The sequence below is a fragment of the Notothenia rossii genome (assembly GCF_949606895.1).
Source record: "Notothenia rossii genome assembly, chromosome: 4".
In the NCBI taxonomy this organism is placed as follows: domain Eukaryota; kingdom Metazoa; phylum Chordata; class Actinopteri; order Perciformes; family Nototheniidae; genus Notothenia; species Notothenia rossii.
The window spans coordinates 21,956,554-21,975,006 of record NC_136902.1 but is presented as its reverse complement, the minus strand read 5'-3'; the positions used below and the strand labels follow the sequence as shown (position 1 = coordinate 21,975,006).

Below are 18,453 nucleotides of genomic sequence, written 5' to 3'. Positions count from 1 at the left end.
AAAAATAAAACAGCAAAAGCACAAACAAAAACCTCATGAAGCCCTATTGAGGATGTCAGAGTGGAGGGGATCAAGTCAGGAAAACAAAACATATCCGTACAGAGAGAGACTGAAGAACAAGAGAGTGATAGAGTGATAAACAGCGAAAGGCAGATGGAATAAGTGAAAATGCATGCGAGGATGAGAATGTGTCTTCTCACCAACTCGTTTTGGCTGGCATCTTTGGCTTCACACACATGTCCATAAACATCTCTGCCAGAGTGTGTGTACAGCACCAGTGCATCCTCCCTGGGGGATGTAAGGAATAAAGCTGTCACTGCTTCTGACTGTATGTGTTGACTCAGATAAATGAGGGCAATGGAGATAGCGCACGTTCCTCATTATTCATGGAGGATCAATACATAGTGATGCATGACATATGAGAATCCACAAGAGGTCATGCATTGGGACGTTTTTTATGGTTCATGGTAATAAAGGATATAATCATTTTTGCATCTTGAAAAACATATTTAAATTATAATGTTGTGATTTTTGTGAGCATCTGCACTAAAAAAGTCTGTAGAGACTAGGATCATCTCTGCAGCACCACAATAATGTATTCAAAAATATTGTTGTTTTTTTTACATATTTTGACTTTAACAAATGTTTCACCTCCTGTAATTTGGGTATTGAACTAGTCCACATTGCCATTTGGAAGAAATGTATTGTTTGGCCATAGTTTCAATAGTTAAGTATAGAGTTCCAGTTTAGTAAATAGACGAATGAATGGACAAAATTACATTACTTACTTACTGAGGTCAGTAAAAGTGTATTTGGTGGATTTAAAGCATTGCTGTTCAAACGGCAGTGGCAGGATCACAGACTGTGCAGCCATCTGCTGTTGTAGCATCTGACACCACTTTTGTTTTCTCTGCATAACAACTTGACAGAGATGACAACTCATCCTCCTGACCTCAGCACCCTTTGCCTTGATGAATGTAAACATTGTTGCTGCTTTTTCACTGTGCTTGTGTTTCTGTAGTTCGGCACATTGGTTTTTGCGTATATTATGTGCTGTAAAATGAAACACATGATCTAGGAGTGAGATTTCCATGTGAGTGAGGGTGCTCAATCATTTGTGGAATTGTTGAAGTCTTGCTGACGGATAAAAGACACAATATATGGTGTATACATAAAGTTATCCTGGATGCTATACAAATGATCCCAAGCCTTTCACTAAGAATCTAGGCTCATTGATAAATAAAGGACTTTTCAGATCAAGCAGGCGGCCTCTTTTTTTTTTACAGGTATCAGGTATACTTGGTACTCTCTATTATCTATATAAGGTGAAATATGTACTATGTATTTACCTAAAAAAAACTACATTTTACATGGTGCAGTTGAAGTGAATTGTAATCAATCACCTGCTGCCTTGTCTCTGTCTTGACTGCATGAAATCACACCACACAGTTCACACTAATCTAAAAAGGCACCCAGCTGTGTAACCCCTCTCAAAGCATAAGATGTGAATAGTAACAGGGACTTCCCTGACTGAGCTCGACCCACTCCTCTGGTCTTTACACAATTTTGTGTGAGTGTGTGTGTAGAAAGATAGATAATTAACTGCAAAGCAGAGCATGATTAATGTGCCTGTGAATATAAAGAGGGCACACGCTGTGCGATAACAGAGGAATATGCAGCAATCCCAGGTATAATCCTGAAAAGTGAGTAGTGTGCAAACATTGGGGGAGGGGGCTACAATGGGTCACTGTCACCATAGCAATACCCTCATTTTATAATAACTCCACCTAAGTATATTAAAAATGAAATACACATGTAAAATATTACAGATAGTTGAATGTGATGGTGTTCAGGAAAATTACATTCAGGATATTCTGTTCAGAAGAGGAAACAATCTATCATCGAATATCACAATTAGATAAATACTAGCACATATTCCACATTATAGGGTTTTTTGTTTATTTTCTGTAATAAAATGATTTACCTTTTATATTAGGAAAGGTTCAAAGCATATTTTTATGTTATTATTTGGATGAAATAACGATAGTGTAATGTCAACGTTGAAGAATATTTTTACATTTTCTCAATTTATGGGATATTTATAAATAAATGTCAATTGACACATTTTCTATTTCAACAAAAATCGAAACTGCTTCCTCTCTCTTGGCGCCATCTTCTGGAGAGTAAACCACAATTCAATCATTTTCAGGAAGATGCTTCTCAATGTACATTTATTTTTGAACCACCTTATTGCAATATTGCTAATATTAATAAAGAGAAGGCGTGTGTTGTGTTCACAGCTGGATTGCATTGTAACGAAAAGTTAGGAATGATTAAAAAAAAGTATTAGATTAGTCAACATATCTAGAATATATATTTGCATATTTTATAAATCTTAGTTAGTATATTGCCTTTTGTAATTTCATAGTAAAATTCACTATATCAGATCCGTTTCACTCTACGACACTCAATTTGACTGGTTTCTCAGATATATAAGTTTTGTGTCATTCTCAGTCTCATCTCATTTCTTTCTAAGGGGAATGTGCTTCATATAAATGTTTTATTTGATAAATATATATTTGTTTACCTTCTACATTTAGATGTTTTTGTACGGCAACGGAGTTCACCTATGGGTGCACCACGGTTCATCCTCCAGGTGGCGATGTGGTTCAGAGATCTGGACGACAGCTACAGAATGAAGAATGAAAACAGGAAGAGGCGTTGTTTAGTGTTGAATGGAAACAGAAATAGCGGGGATGTTGTTGTTATTAGCAGTCAACTTGTAACTGAGGTTACCTACTGTAACCCCGAGTAAATGGCGCAGCCCTCTAAGGCTATCGCTATTGGGTAATCCCCCTGCGCAGCACTGAAACACTTGTAGTCCACGCCCACCCACAAGGTGGGCCCCACCCTCGGGCCTCCTTCCGGTATAAATAGGAAGGTGGCCCGGCAATCTGCTCCCATACAACATAACTTTTCTTCAGCTATTCGTAGAGCCAGTGGGGCCCCGCACTTAGAGGGCTGCGCCATTTACTCATAGAAGCTGGGGTTACAGTAGGTAACCTCAGTTCTATTTCGTATATGGCTTCGCCCTCTAAGGCTATCGCTATTGGGTTAAGGGCGAAGCATGATGTAGTCTGCGCCCCACTGGGTCCGCCCGGCACTAGAAGCACAGACATACCTGCTCAATAACACCCCCCTGCCTGATGTGCCATGCGTAATGGCTCATCACCGTACCTGGAACATAACAAAACATGCCTATCTTCCCGACGGGGTGAAGGCTGGGAACAATACATACCGGCCGCTGTGAGAAAGTAGAGATGAAAGTCCCACCTCGTCCTGCGATCGTAGTGGGGGAACAGCAGCTCTCTGCGTGTCAGACAGGCAGGAGAGCGCCCAGCTGGATCCCTGACGTCACTCACTCTGACCAGGCACTCCGTACAAAGTTTGTCAGAGGAAAAAGGAACATCCCTCCTATAAGAGGGGAAAAGGGCCGCTCTCCGCGTGCCGAGAGGCAGGAGAGAGGCGCACAGCTGGCTCCCTGACGTCACTCACTCCGACAGGACACCCAGTACAGGGTGTGTCAGAGAGGAATGGGAGACATCCCTCAAATAAAAAACGGTGCTCGTGGTTATTATGACCGTGTGTAGGAGGCATATCTGGGACAGAGGAATGCCGCGAGTTCTGCAGTTTATAAACCAATAGGTTAAAACAGCAGGCTTCTGCAGCGAATGAACCACCTCTGGAGACCCCCTGTTGGAAGAGATTCAGGGGGATCATCACGTGACCAGCTGACGCCAACGCCGAGCAGCTGCGTACGGAGAGGGCTGTGTGGGTTGTGACACGCCGGAGGAGAGCTGTCAGTTCTTCCCCTCGCTGCCGCGAGAGTCGCGCTCTCATGCTGGCTGAGTTTAACTCCACTCCCAGATAAACGATTGTCTGAGAGGGAAGAGGACGGCTCTTCTTCCAAGTTATTATGAAACCCAGGCTTTGACAGATGCGATACGAGATGTACCGTCTGTAAAGCGACTTCCTCCCTGGGGCGAGCCAGCAAATAGCAGGTCGTCCAGAGGAAACACACTCTCATCCCTCCTCTGTGGAGTGGCTCCAGCCTTCTCTACACAAATGCGAGGAGCCAGGAAATATCTGAACGGCAGACGATTGTCTGGTCTGATATTCCCTGAATGGAAAACGCAGGAATTTCCTGTGTTTCGGGATGATGGGTACGTGGAAGTATGCATCCTTCAGGTGGAAGTGAACCAGTCGTCCTGGTGAAAACATTCCAGCACCTGTTTGATCGTCAGCATGTGGAATACTGACAGATCAAGGATGTCTCATTCCCCCAGTCTTTTTCGGGATTGGAAAAATAACGGGAGTGAAAACCCCTGATTTTCCTCCCTTTGAGGAACCCTGGAAATATCTCTTTCAACAGAAGTTCCAGCAGCTCGGATTGGAGCGCAAGACATAGCTTCTGGGAGGACAGGAGTGTTTCCTGTATCCCATTGAACTGTGGGGGGGGGGGGAGAGGCGAACTGCAGGACGTATCCTCTGCTGATCAGCCTGCTCATCCATCTGTCCATCAGACACACGCGCTGCCACTCTGAGAAACACTCTAAGAGCGGGCGCACATGCTCGAGATGTTCTGTGGTCGTCATGGCAACGAGCCACGCCAGGGAGTCTCCACACGCTGCGTTTCACTCGGCTCTCATCATGAAGCATGTACACGCTCAGGGGATGAATGGAGGTGTGTGCAGTGCTGTCCACACGAGGCGTTATAACAGCGCTCATGGGTTTATTATGACCGTGTGTAGGAGGCGTATCTCGGACAGAGGAATGCCGCGAGCTCTGCAGGTTATTAACCGAGGTTAAAACCGGCAGGCTTCTGCAGCGAGCCCTGCTGTCTACTTAATCAACAGATTAGTGGCAGCCGGCTTAATTAGCGAGCTCTGCAGGTTATTAACCGATAGGTTAAAACCAGCAGGCTTCTTGCAGCGAGACCTGTCGCCGTGGTGCTGCGGGCGCTACCGCTGGGGGAACTCAGCCTGGAATACTGCTCAGTCCCCCGTTCTGGCTTCTCTGTGATGCCATTGCCCTCGCCGCCACTGTGAGGCGAAAGGGCTGCGATGAAGCCTCCACACGCTGCGTTTCACTCCGACTCTCATCATGAGGCGCGTACACGCTCAGGGGATGGATGGAGGTGTGTGCAGTGCTGCCCACATGAGGCGTTATAACGGCGCTCATGGGTTATTATGACCGTGTGTAGGAGGCGTATCTCGGACAGAGGAATGCCGCGAGCTCTGCAGGTTATTAACCGAGGTTAAAACGGGCAGGCTTCTGCAGCGAGCCCTGCTGGTAATCAACAGATTAGTGGCAGCCGGCTTAATTAGCGAGCTCTGCAGTTAATTAACCGATAGGTTAAAACCAGCAGGATTCTGCAGCGAGCCCTGGCGCCGTGGCGCTGCGGGCGCTTCCGCTGGGGGCACTCAGCCTGGAATACTGCTCATTCCCCCGTTCTGGCTTCTCTGTGATGTGCTGTAATGGTCGTCATGGTGACGAGCCACGCCATTGCCCTCGCCGCCGCTGCCCGTGAGGCGAAAGGGCTGCGAGGAAACCTCCACACGCTGCGTTTCACTCCGGCTGTCATCATGAGGCGTGTACACGCTCAGGGGATGAGTGGAGGTGTGTGCAGTGCTGTCCCCATGAGGCGTTAAACCATTAAACCAAACCGTTAAACCAACTCATGGGTTATGACCGTGTGTAGGAGGCGTATCTCGGACAGGGGAATGCCGCGAGCTCTGCAGGTTTATTAACCGATAGGTTAAAACCAGCAGGCTTCTGCAGGGAGCCCTGCTGTCTACTTAATCAACAGATTAGTGGCAGTCAGCTTAATTACCGGCTCCGCTTCCTCGGAGGCTCTCGCGGAGCAGACCAGGAGCGGGGAGCTTCACTCCCCTTTGACTCGCCGCCAGGAGACCCTGTCTCTGGGGTGGCGGGGGAGCGGAGACGTGGGACGGAGCCCCTGCAGCCGCCGGGGCGGTTGCTGTGGGCGTCTCTCCGCTTGCGGCCTCCTGTGGCCGGCACGGACGCCGCGGCTGCTGCGGGCGTTGGTGCCGCTGTGGCAGATCAGCCGACTGGAGCCAGCTGTACATGCTGGCGAATGCCATCCACCTGTTCCGCGGCCGTCTTCATGGACTCCACCATGGCGTGGAACTGGGGTCCGAACAGCCCGTCCGGGCTGATTGGAGTGTCCAGTAGCACTTTTCTGGCCGTCTCCGTAACAGATGCCGCCGCGCTGTGGTGACGGAGAGGGGGAAAGCATGTTCGGCCGCCAAGCTGGCACCCTGCTCCGACTCTGTCTCCCCCGTCCGGGGTAGAGGAGGGAGGGGAGAACCGAACGGTGAACCGTGGAGGGAGGCGGGGCATTGCCCTCGCCGCCGCTGCCCGTCTGGCGAAAGGGCTGCGAGGAAACCTCCACACGCTGCGTTTCACTCCGGCTGTCATCATGAGGCGTGTACACGCTCAGGGGATGAGTGGAGGTGTGTGCAGTGCTGTCCACATGAGGCGTTATACCGGCGCTCATGGGTTATGACCGTGTGTAGGAGGCGTATCTCGGACAGGGGAATGCCGCGAGCTCTGCAGGTTAATTAACCGATAGGTTAAAACCAGCAGGCTTCTGCAGGGAGCCCTGCTGTCTACTTAATCAACAGATTAGTGGCAGCCGGCTTAATTACCGGCTCCGCTTCCTCGGAGGCTCTCGCGGAGCCGACCAGGAGCGGGGGAGCCTCACTCCCATTTGACTCGCCGCCGGGAGACCCTGTCTCTGGGGTGGCGGGGGAGCAGAGACGTGGGACGGAGCTCCTGCAGCCGCCGGGGCGGTTGCTGTGGGCGTCTCTCCGCTTGCGACCTCCTGTGGCCGGCGTGGATGCCGCGGCTGCTGCGGGCGTTGGTGCCGCTGTGGCAGCTCAGCCGACTGGAGCCAGCTGTATGCTGGCGAATGCCGTCCACCTGTTCCGCGGCCGTCTTCATGGACTCCACCATGGCGTGGAACTGGGATCCGAACAGCCCATCCGGGCTGATTGGAGCGTCCAGTAGCACTTTTCTGGCCGTCTCCGTAACAGACGCCGCCACGCTGTGGTGACGGAGAGGGGGAAAGCATGTTCGGCCGCCAAACTGGCACCCTGCTCCGACTCTGTCTCCCCCGTCCGGGGGAGAGGAGGGAGGGGAGAACCGAACGGTGAACCATGGAGGGAGGCGGGGCAGGAGTTGCTTCGGACTCCTGCCCGGCACTCTGCCCCAGGGACACGAGGCCCCGTCCGCGGGCTCGTAAGCCTGGACGGGCCAATTGTCCTCCTCGGCCACAGCAGCAAGAGTGTCCGCTCTCCGCTTCCTGTCGCCCGAGGGGAGACGAGCGCAGTGCATGCTACCTGCTGGTTTAGAGCCGCGTACGCGTGCTCTGACCCCCGGCAGGATTCGCATACTGCTTTTATCTCTGCAGGTCATAACTCATTATGAACCCAGAGCCACATGAGGGACAACCACGGACGCAGTTGTTGCTCATGATGATTCTTAATTGCTGTGCTTCAGTAACTGTGCTGGTTTGCTGAAAAAAAGAGGGAGCAGATTGCCGGGCCACCTTCCTATTTATACCGGAAGGAGGCCCGAGGGTGGGGCCCACCTTGCGGGTGGGCGTGGACTACAAGTGTTTCAGTGCTGCGCGGGGGCGCAGGGGGATTACCCAATAGCGATAGCCTTAGAGGGCGAAGCCATATACGAAATAGAACGGAGCCTTCTGCTTGTGATGTGGAGCTGGACAGGGGATGTTCTGATAGCAAAAAGAATGGCGTCGCTTATCAACAATGAGCAAGTATGGTATTTAGCCGGCTAATTCTAACTACAGATAGCCACATTGTGTTCTGTTTAGCAACGTCAGGGGTCCCTTCTGTTGCAATATTTTATCACCGAGATCAATTAATGCAATACTTGTGACGTGTAGATTCACTGAAGCAACCTTAGCTTTACCCACAATTTAGCACACACATGCCTGTCGAAAAATAACCAAATAGCAGTTACCATTTGGACACCGGTTATCGTCCGTGTCGTGTCGTCTCACCTGTTGCACTGGTAGTTGTTGGATATCCAGCAAACTTTAGACAATGTCAGTCAACGGGAAAGTCATCCCGCACACCCCGCTGGTCGTGGACTTCTGGCAGGTGCGGAAGTGTCCAGGCACACGGCTGTTTTTCCTGTCCCACATGCACAGTGACCACACGGTGGGTCTGACTTCTATCTGGAGCAACCGGCCCATCTACTGCTCACCGACCACCGCCACTCTGCTGAGACTCAAGCTGCAGGTGAGGGCGGTCACATGACTCATGCATTTGTGCACTAGGACTCAAATGCCAACCCAAGCCATGCCGGACCACTCTTTTATGGCTTTATAAATCCAATCTATTTCAGCAAATGTATATTGACTGAACCATCCTTGGACTTTTTCAATTGGTGGGCAGTCCTCTTTCACTTATTCAACATAAGACAATTGTCATTAGGGTTTAACAACAGTGGAAATAACTGAATTAAGTTATCTTTTACACGTTATTTCTGATTCTGCTCAGGTGAAAGAAAAGTGGATCCACCCATTAGAGCTGGATTAGCCATACCTGTTGCCAATGGATGACATCGGGAAGGAGAAGCTGACGGTCACACTGATAGAAGCCAACCACTGTCCAGGCTCTGTCATGTTTCTCTTCGAAGGCTACTTTGGCTCTATACTTTACACTGGTGAGTGTCTGGGCAGTATGTTTTACCTGATTCTTTTAGGGTGTAGAAGGATTTCTTGAGCTGTTTATTCCTCCTCTAATAATTTCTGCTTTAAAACGTCACATATGTGCAGTTAATTTATCGATAACAGAATCATGTGATGTAACGGTAACTGTCATTTCAGGTGACTTCAGATACACTCCCTCCATGTTGCGTGAGTTGCGTGGCAACATTTCCAGCCTCTTTTACCCAAAGGGGTGTTGCAAGTATATCACCTTCCCGACTCCAGCTCTTCTTCCCATGACATTGCCGACACAGAAACAGAGGCAAGAATCAAAGAAAAAGAAAAGAATCGGAGGGAAGAAGAAAAGAGAAAGAAAGAAGCAGCAGCAAGAAAGGAATCGCTCAGCCAACAGAAAGGTCAGCACGAAGAAGAAGAAGAAGAAGAAGAAGAAGAAGAAGAAGAAGAAGAAGAAGAAGAAGAAGACTCCATGGTACAACAAGCATTTCCCAAGATTCAAACAATGGGACCAGAGGGTCTAGCTGTTTACTGCCCCTGGACAATGAAAGAAATGAAGGAAATGTTGAAACATCTCCCTGAAATTCAACGAGACGGCGACAAATTTGCCAAAGCCCTACTCCTGTCCTGCCAACAGTTATCTCCTACCATGCCTGAGATAAAAAAATTACTGACATTAAAAATCGGGCCAACACATGCCAGCCATTTCACAGCACTGCTGGCCGGTTAAACTGGGTTGAAGAAACCACAATGGGACCATGCAGACAACGCCCCATACCGCAACGCCCTCACCGCACTCGGCGTCGCCATCAAAGCCAAGTTTCCAGCCAAAGTTGACATTTCAAAGATCTCTGCCTGTAAAAAAAATACAGAAGAATCAGTAAATGACTATTATCATCGTCTGCATCAAGTTTTCAACGAAAACAGCGGCATCGCGAAGCCTGACGGCTACCCCACCCCTGAGACAGGCGTGTGGGAGGCCAACCTCAGCCACACTTTCCTCAACCGTCTCGCAGCCCCCATCTCCACATCTGTAAAACAAACCTGCATTGGAGTGATGGATGGCGCCAGACTTGAAGAATTGAGCAGACATGCCGTACACGCCCAACACCGCCTCAACGAAGAAAAGGTCAACGACGACAAGAAAAGACGTGACAGGAAAGACAAAGCCCAACTGACCATGGTCCAAGCTGTAACAGGTTGGTCATACCAACCCCAAGGCGATAACCGTGACCGAGGAGGGTACAGATGGTAGAGGTGGTTTCAGAGGCAGAGGACGCGGTGGCGAGGGACAAAACACCCATGGAGGACGGGGCAGAGGCCGCCAAACCAACCAAGAAGCAAGGGAAGATGGAAGCTGTTTCATCTGCCGATCCAAAGACCACTGGGTCAATGACTGTCCGAAAGCCGTATGGAACCAGAACCGGGGAAATCAACAACAAGGGGGAACTTCAGACTGACGTGCGGAGGAGGAGGAGAGAAGGGTCCGATCGAGCGAGACGGAACAGGAGCACACCCACCCCCAACCAACCAGACGATTTGAGCTCCTAATGCTGGATTTCATCGAACTTAGCCTGGAGTCCTGGACACAAGCCCTGCCCATTGTGCTGATATACATAAGGATGCGGAAACGAACACGGAGTAAACTCAGCCCTTTTGAGATCCTTTTTGCAGCCCCTACACAGATTGGGACCAAGGCTCCAGGATGTCCCCTTCCTTCCACAAGCCTGTGTGAAGACTCAATGTTGTCATATTGTGTTAACCTGTCATCCAATTTAGCTGATATCAGACACCAGGTAGCGGCAGCTCTACCTACCCCTGCTACTGGTCCACTCCACCGTATCCAACCAGGCGACTTCGTGCTGGTCAAGGACTTCCGGAGAAAGAGCTGGAAATCCAACCGTTGGCAAGGTCCCTACCAGGTGCTTCTCGTCACCCACAGCGGTCAAGGTCGCAGAGAGAGCCACGTGGGTCCACGCCAGCCACTGCAAAGCTGTCATCTCCACCCCTGTCTAGCCGGTCCAGTAGAAACAGACGACGACAAGTGACGTGCCAAGTCACCATCAGCACCACACACGCAGTACATACACCCTAGTAACACACACAAGAATCATGGGCGTGGGCCAGCTGTGCTGTTTCATATGCCTCTGGTTCCTTGTCTGTGCCGTCATTGTGTGGGGCTTAATTGATATGGTCATGAAGGCACGCGCTCAGTCAGACTAGACACATCCACTAAGAAGACGACGACACCAACATAAACTTTGTGCCTGAACATTTGCGAATAACTGAAGATGGAGCCCCTCCGACAAGAATTAGCTAACGCCCTAGAGATGCGCCAACACAATCGTGAGCTTAGAGAAAAGTGTAGAACCTGTTCCAGAAGATGGACAGTAGTCGAATGGATATGTTGCATATTCACCATGGCGTTTGTTTTTGCATTATTCCTATACCTCATACACCCATGGCTAGGGATAAAAGTTCATGACAGCCTAAAAGACGTACAGGTAGAAAACCCATGGTCAGATGACCCAGACTCAGACACTGGAGTCTAACTTTTCCCTTTACAGAAAGAAATTGTATATACATTGTAACATAGCTTAAACCCTCCTCTTATGCTTACAATACCACGGAGTCTGTCCTCCACAAAAACAGCCACTTTCCATGATATGTTTGTGATGTGTTTACTTAAACCAGCGATGGGGTTTATTCATTGATGTTATATATCAGTCTATCCTGTCATTTGTTTTATTTTCATGATTGATCAAAGTATGATCAAAAGGGGGGAATGTAGTGGCAATTTCTTATATTACTTTAAATGGTAAAACCAAATGATGATATTATACTGAGAAATTGTTTGGTCAACTCGACCTGTTGTATCCCACGGTAGCTTCCTGCCAAGGTCGTACTTGAACAATGCGGCTCTTGTTCCTTATGAGAGCATTGCAAGATAACAGTCGGGAGAAAGTGTTATCTCTTTTTGCCTGCACAGCAACAGTCCTCTATAAATCACACGCACACATTTGCCTCTGTGTCCACTCCTGCAGACTACTCTACATGACCTGTACCTTCAAGCTTGAATAAAGAACTACTAAGACAACTTTGCATCAAAACAACTTTATTATTTGTATTACCTCTCCAGATTGTTGACAAGTGAAAGTTTCCACAACAGATTCAAAACGTATTTTTATGTTATTATTTGGATGAAATAACGATAGTGTAATGTCAACGTTTACCATGTGTTTAAGAATGTTTTTACATTTGATATTTTCTCAATTTGTGGGATATTTATAAATAAATGTCAATGGACACATTTTCTATTTCAACAAAAATCGAAACTGCTTCCTCTCTCTTGGCGTCATCTTCTGGAGAGTAAACCACAATTCAATCATTTTCAGGAAGATGCTTCTTAATGTACATTTATTTTTGAACCACCTTATTGCAATATTGTTAATATTAATAAAGATAAGTTGCGTGTTCACAGCTGGATTGCATTGTAATGAAAAGTTAGGAATTATTAAAAAAAAGTATTAGATTAGTCAACAATATATATTTGAATATTTTATAAATCTTAGTTAGTATTGCCTTTTGTAATTTCATAGTAAAATTCACTATATCAGATCCGTTTCACTCTACGACACTCAATTTGACTGGTTTCTCAGATATATAAGTTTTGTGTCATTCTCAGTCTCATCTTATTTCTTTCTAAGGGAAATGTGCTTCATATTAATGTTTTATTTGGTAAATATATATTTGTTTACCTTCTACATTTAGATGTTTTTGTACGGCAACGGATTTCACCTATGGGTTACTAAATTGGCTGTTCATCCTCCAGGTGGCGATGTGGTTCAGAGATTAGGACGACAGCTACAGAATGAAGAATGAAACAGGAAGTTTAGTGTTGAATTGAAAACAGAAATGGCGGGGATGTTGTTTTTGTTATTAGCACCGTCAACATGTAACGGAGCCTTCTGCTTGTGATGTGGAGTTGGACAGGGGATGTTCTGATAGCAAAAAGAAGGGCGTCGCTTATCAACAATGATTAAGAATGGTATTTAGCCGGCTAATGCTAACTACAGATAGCCACATTGTGTTCTGTTTAGCAAAGTCAGGGGTGCCTTCTGTTAGCTGCAATATATATCACCGAGATCAATTAATGCAATACTTGTGACGTGTACATTCACTGAAGCAACCTTAGCTTTACCCACAATTTAGCACACACATGCCTGTCGAAAAATAACCAAATAGCAGTTACCATTTGGACACCGGTTATCGTCCGTGTCGTGTTGTCTCACCTGTTGCACTGGTAGTTGTTGGATATCCAGCACACTCTAGAGAATGTCAGTCAACGGGAAAGTCATCCCGCACACCCCGCTGGCCGTGGACTTCTGGCAGGTGCGGAAATGTCCAGGCACACGGCTGTTTTTCCTGTCCCACATGCACAGTGACCACACGGTGGGTCTGACTTCTACCTGGAGCAACCGGCCCATCTACTGCTCACCGACCACCGCCACTCTGCTGAGACTCAAGCTGCAGGTGAGGGCGGTCACATGACTTGTGCACTAGGACTCAAATGCCAACCCAAGCTATGCCGGCCCAATCTTCTATGGCTTTATAAATCCAATCTATTTAACCAAATGTATATTGGCTGAACTATTTTGGACTTTTTCAATTGGTGGGCAGTCCTCTTTCACTTAGTCAACATAAGACAATTGTCATTAGGGTTTAACAACAGTGGAAATAACTGAATTAAGTTATCTTTTACACGTTATTTCGGATTCTGCTCAGGTGAAAGAAAAGTGGATCCACCCATTAGAGCTGGATGAGCCATACCTGTTGCCAATGGATGACATCGGCAAGGAGAAGCTGACGGTCACACTGATAGAAGCCAACCACTGTCCAGGCTCTGTCATGTTTCTCTTCGAAGGCTACTTTGGCTCTACACTGTACACTGGTGAGTGTCTGGGCAGCATGTTTTACCTGATTCTTTTAGGGTGTAGAAGGATTTCTTGAGCTGTTTATTCCTCCTCTAATAATTTCTGCTTTAAAACGTCACATTTAGCATCATATGTGCAATTAATTTATCGATAACAGAATCATGTGATGTAACGGTAACTGTCATTTCAGGTGACTTCAGATACACTCCCTCCATGTTGCGTGAGCCATGCTTGAGGACCCACACCACTATAGATGTCCTGTACCTGGACAACACCAACTGTGACCCCAACCGCACCCTTCCCTCCAGACAGCAAGCCACTCAACAAATCAAAGAGATCATCCGCAGACACCCAAACCACAATGTTGTCATAGGTATTTTACTTTAGATCTTTCTTTACATTATGTCTTGTTTTACTAGTCGCATTAGAAGTATGAACATATAGAAGGTCACCACTAGACAATAAGATGACAACAAAGGGAATGTTTTCATGCACTAAAAGTAGTTTCTCTTAATTAAAGGGTCATTATTATTTTCTTCTCTTGGCCCGGGCAAGTTATAATACAAAGTGATCAGCTGTTTAATACAAAACCTCTGACAAACAACTGCATGCTCATTTAGAAATGTTATTTATTTTTATTTATTTTTTTCAAATTGCAATTATTATTATTACTTTCGATTTCAATGTTTTTTTTCTTCTACTTTCTCCTGATTCTCTCTTGCATTGCTTTGCAGGCCTGTATGCACTGGGCAAGGAGTCTTTGCTAGTGGAGCTGGCAAAGGAGTTTAAAACCTGGGTTGAGGTGAGCTTTGAGAGAATGCAGACCCTCAAAGCCCTTGAGCTGCCTGACGTCTTCACAACAGAACCAGGTGCCGGTCGTATCCGAGTTGTGGAGCAGTCGAAGATCTGCTCTGCCAATGTACACAAGTGGGACAAAGAACAACCCACTCTGGCCATCTTGCCCACCAGCAGGCCCCTGGTGTCCTTTCACCCAAATGTCCATGTGGTTCCCTACTCCGACCACTCCTCTTACCAAGAGCTGGAGGACTTTGTCTCTGCACTTAAACCTACCTCCCTTGTACCCATTGTAGGAAACCATGTACCTGCTAGCTTCTCTGCCTTACTGCCCCGCAGAAAGCGCCATGAAATCCTGGTGCCTGAGTGTGTCCGACACTACATGTTGAGTCAGCCTGAGAGCCAACTCAGCTCCTCCGCAAACACCAGTCCCCGCCGGAGACATTTCCAGCCTCTTTTACCCAAAGGGGTGTTGTTTGATTCTCCTGTACGTGGAGCTGGGAAGTCAGGCGAAGAAGCCACGGAGCCAGATGCTTCTGAGGAAGAGATGGACGCAGAAGTTATTGAAAATGACTCTGACTGCATTCTTGTTGACCTGCGCAAGTACCACACCCCTAAGAAAAACAGAGGAGGGACTGGAGACATGTGCCTCAACATCGCCAAGACCACAAGAACGCCCTTTGAGACTAATGCCAAAATAATCAGTGAGACTGTATCAAATGACATACACAGCAGTCCACATATGAGACATAGCAACGTTCAGAACAACGACACACTGTCAGCAGATGAGAGCATGAGCCTGCTCAGTGGACAAGGAATTGAACAGGACTGCGACAATGTGTCAGATGACCAAATGAACAGCAGCGTGGCAACATTGCAGAGCCGCCTGGGTAAAGATTGCTGCTCATCGTCTAGCTCCTCGGCTGTGCTGAAGCAGAACTATATTGAAGAGATTGAAAACAGTCTATTAAAGAATCTCCCTTTCACAGAGGGAGACTTTAAGACGTGTGGCCTCTTGCAGCAGAGCTTTGTGAAAAAGTATTCTCTCTTGCCCTTATGTCATGTTAGGGATGATGACCTTTCAGACAAATAATGTGACATGACATATTAGTGCTGCTTTACAAGATGGTTGACGTGTGTTTATGTAAAGATAAGCACCTTAAAGCCAACATAGTATAAATCATTGGTAACTTTTTAATGTATGTAATATCTCTTGTGTTACCTCATTTTTGTTTGTGCAGCCTAAAGTTACAAAACCTGTGAAGTGACTGACTGACTTTTGCCTTCAACTTGTATTACAGTACTTTGGCCTCCTGTCCATGTATGCAAGTGCAGCTTCCTAAAATCTAATTTCTCATCGAAAGCCCCTATTACTCTTGTACTGAAACAACAAATTGGTGGCTGATCCACAGCTCAGAATCTGCAATTCATATTATGAAACTCGTGTTTTACAACTAGAGTAATTACTTTTCTGCCTTGAAAATCAACTGTATTGGAACATTGGTTGCTAACAAAAACAAAGGAGGAGCCAAAGACATACAGTCAGTGCCACTTAGAGCCACTTTGTTCCAGTGGAGATCCAGACATGATGTAGAGTAGACCAAACGATGGCCTTCTGAAACTAATGCAAAAATGAAGAAGGAGACTGCTTCCTGAATGTTGCAGCAGCCTTTGAACCATTGTCTATCTGATACCGGACTGTGACACAGTGTTAGATGAGTGAACAACAGCATGACAACATTGCATTAGCCTCGGTAAATCCAACTTTTTCCATTGTTTCTTTTCTTATTATAATGAAATCATATCATTGTTGTTCTTCCATTTTGTATGGGTTGCCTTGAGTTCTGTGGTTAAAGTCTCATTAGAAGCCTATCCCTCATCTTGTATTTCAATAGAAACTAATAGATGGATAGCGCACAGTTCTGTAGGGGATGTTTGTATTTCTTGTCTGCAGAAGCTGGTCACTTTTTCTTTGTGCTTGAATCTTGTGCAATTGAAAAATGTCATATGTTATCGTTCCGCTGTGTGTGAGTAATAGCCCTTTGTTATTTAAATATTAAGAAAAGTCCAGGACTGGTGTCGTGTCTTTCTCTGAGAATCAATGGTTAAACATCCACAGTGGTTATGCTATACTCTGTATTTTGGGGGCAGTTTTGACTCCAGAGGAACCTAATGATGAATAAACGGTCTGCCTTTGTTTATAATTGTCTGAATATTTGAAGTGTGAAAAGATCAAAATAAAGTAATGGTTTCCTAAATATCTTCAAGCAGATGTGGCACTGTCCTTTCTTTATTGTTCTACTGCTTATGTTACTTGTCATATTTATAACAATCCAGGTATAATTGGTAGGGGATTAAATACTTGTTGTTTTACATTTCTCAGTATTTGAGTATTAAATGAATACTCATATACTTTTGCAACAAAGCTTTTGACAGCATCTAGCTATTGTATATGTAGGCTGAGTGTTCACAGCTGCCTCTTGTGGCTATGCTGTTATCCTCCCTTAAGATGGCAGTAGCTTGTTAACATTTTCAAGTGAATATTTTACTTGGTCTTGCTTTTCAGTCGTAGCTTTCTTCAGCATGTCTTATCCGTGCAAAAAGAAATATGCATATTGGATTGGGAATAGCGAGCTTAATAATAACTTAGCTTTAAAGAAAAAAAAACCTAAATTGTTTGTATATGAATATTATATCACAAATTAAGATAATACAAATGTTATATGACAGCATTACCACATACAGAAATGACCAAAAAAGACTGCAATACTCCCGATGTAAAAGGTATACTTGTTCAAAGAAATGTGTATTTATGTGAAGCATGCCTGCTGCGCGCTACCTGAATACAGAGTGAGACCGGCTGTCTCTTATTTTATCCACTGCAGAATGATATTTTGAAGGTCTGCATGCTTTCTGGTGCCCAGAGTAACGACCAAATAACTTCATCCACCGTCCACAAATAAAAAATGTCATTAACTCTCACAGCACAGTCCACACTACAATACTGAAGATAAGAAGGACAAAAACACAGTATGTTGTCAAAGCTCTAACAGGCTTGTATGGACTCACTCATTTGCTGTTATACAGTAAACATCCCCCTCATTACTTCCCACAACAACAGCTCCAAACAAACAGTACAATAGATCCAACTCCATACATATTTTTAGAGCGCCTTCATTGTAACGCTTCCCGTTAGGCTTTGAGAAAGATGTCTCTCTGTGAAGAGGCGTCATGCTGAGACATCATAAAGTCACCATCAGCAGGTTGTCAGATTGACATAAGCTGCCAACAGGACCCTCCTCATGTGCTCATAACGGATGAATGGCCGGCTGTTGCATGGGGTTTCCCTGCATGGAGGAGGAGGGGGGGGGGGACATCTGGCACTACCAGCCACAAGCTCAGACTCAGAATACTAATGCTGACCAGCGGTGGAGGAAGCATTCAGATATTTCCTTAAAGGGGACCTATCATGCAAAATGCACTTTTGTACGTCTTGTATACATGAATATGTGTCCCCGGTGTGTCAGGGAAGTCACCAAGTGTCAGAAAACACAAACTTCTCTCTTTTCCTCCGTACCCAAATCTCTAAAAACGGGGCTTCAACGGAGCTGATTATTATTTGAATTTTTCTGACGTCAGAAAAGGGGTGCTCCGCCTATATGGGCAACTCTCCACCTATCAGGGGAATGAGAGACCGCTCGAAAGCGCTGTAGTACATATGCCAGGCCTGTAAGTGGCGCTGTAGTCTGCCACAAAAGCAGCGAAGAAGACTTCTCACAGAATCAGCCCTTGCAAAAACAGGGCTGGAAAAGAGCAAATAGAGCGAAATGAGGCATGGCTAAAATGCATGATCTGTTTGGTATTTTGAAAAAAATACTTCACAGACATGTTTTATATAGGTATGGCCCGACAATATATGTTTCAAATATAGCATGATAAGTCCACTTT

General features: G+C 46.1%; 2 protein-coding genes and 1 long non-coding RNA gene across 4 annotated transcripts in view; 2 read left to right on the top strand and 1 right to left on the bottom strand.

Annotated features, from left to right (window-relative positions):
- Positions 1-8,341, bottom strand: part of LOC307035354 — a 51,330-nt gene extending 42,989 nt beyond the window's left edge. The window contains exons 1-3 of one of the 2 annotated variants that reach the window (XR_013807071.1): positions 8,111-8,341; positions 2,588-2,688; positions 201-288 (exon numbers count right to left, since the gene is read on the bottom strand). This is a non-coding gene — a long non-coding RNA (uncharacterized lncRNA). The remainder of the gene's footprint in view (positions 1-200; positions 289-2,587; positions 2,689-8,110) is intronic. The other variant, XR_013807072.1, reaches the window with a different exon arrangement.
- On the top strand, positions 8,154-9,434 carry LOC307035353 (5' exonuclease Apollo-like). The gene is made up of 3 exons (XM_079674549.1): positions 8,154-8,351; positions 8,613-8,778; positions 8,942-9,434. Exons 2-3 carry the CDS (start codon positions 8,667-8,669, stop codon positions 9,298-9,300), a joined length of 471 nt encoding a protein of 156 aa, XP_079530675.1. The 5' UTR covers positions 8,154-8,351; positions 8,613-8,666; the 3' UTR covers positions 9,301-9,434.
- A 3,220-nt stretch (positions 9,435-12,654) lies between these two features.
- Positions 12,655-16,772, top strand: LOC307035352 (5' exonuclease Apollo-like). The gene is made up of 4 exons (XM_079674548.1): positions 12,655-13,309; positions 13,562-13,727; positions 13,901-14,083; positions 14,445-16,772. Exons 1-4 carry the CDS (start codon positions 13,112-13,114, stop codon positions 15,596-15,598), a joined length of 1,701 nt encoding a protein of 566 aa, XP_079530674.1. The 5' UTR covers positions 12,655-13,111; the 3' UTR covers positions 15,599-16,772.
- Positions 16,773-18,453: the final 1,681 nt, after the last annotated feature.

What these genes read in the sequence shown, in the direction of transcription:
- LOC307035353 (XM_079674549.1), top strand. Translation starts at nt 8,667, where the DNA reads ATGGATGACATCGGGAAGGAGAAGCTGACGGTCACACTGATAGAAGCC. An exon ending in TGGCTCTATACTTTACACTG is followed by an intron (nt 8,779 to 8,941) that starts GTGAGTGTCTGG and finishes CTGTCATTTCAG; the next exon opens with GTGACTTCAGATACACTCCC.
- LOC307035352 (XM_079674548.1), top strand. Translation starts at nt 13,112, where the DNA reads ATGTCAGTCAACGGGAAAGTCATCCCGCACACCCCGCTGGCCGTGGAC. An exon ending in TGCTGAGACTCAAGCTGCAG is followed by an intron (nt 13,310 to 13,561) that starts GTGAGGGCGGTC and finishes GATTCTGCTCAG; the next exon opens with GTGAAAGAAAAGTGGATCCA. An exon ending in AAACCACAATGTTGTCATAG is followed by an intron (nt 14,084 to 14,444) that starts GTATTTTACTTT and finishes ATTGCTTTGCAG; the next exon opens with GCCTGTATGCACTGGGCAAG.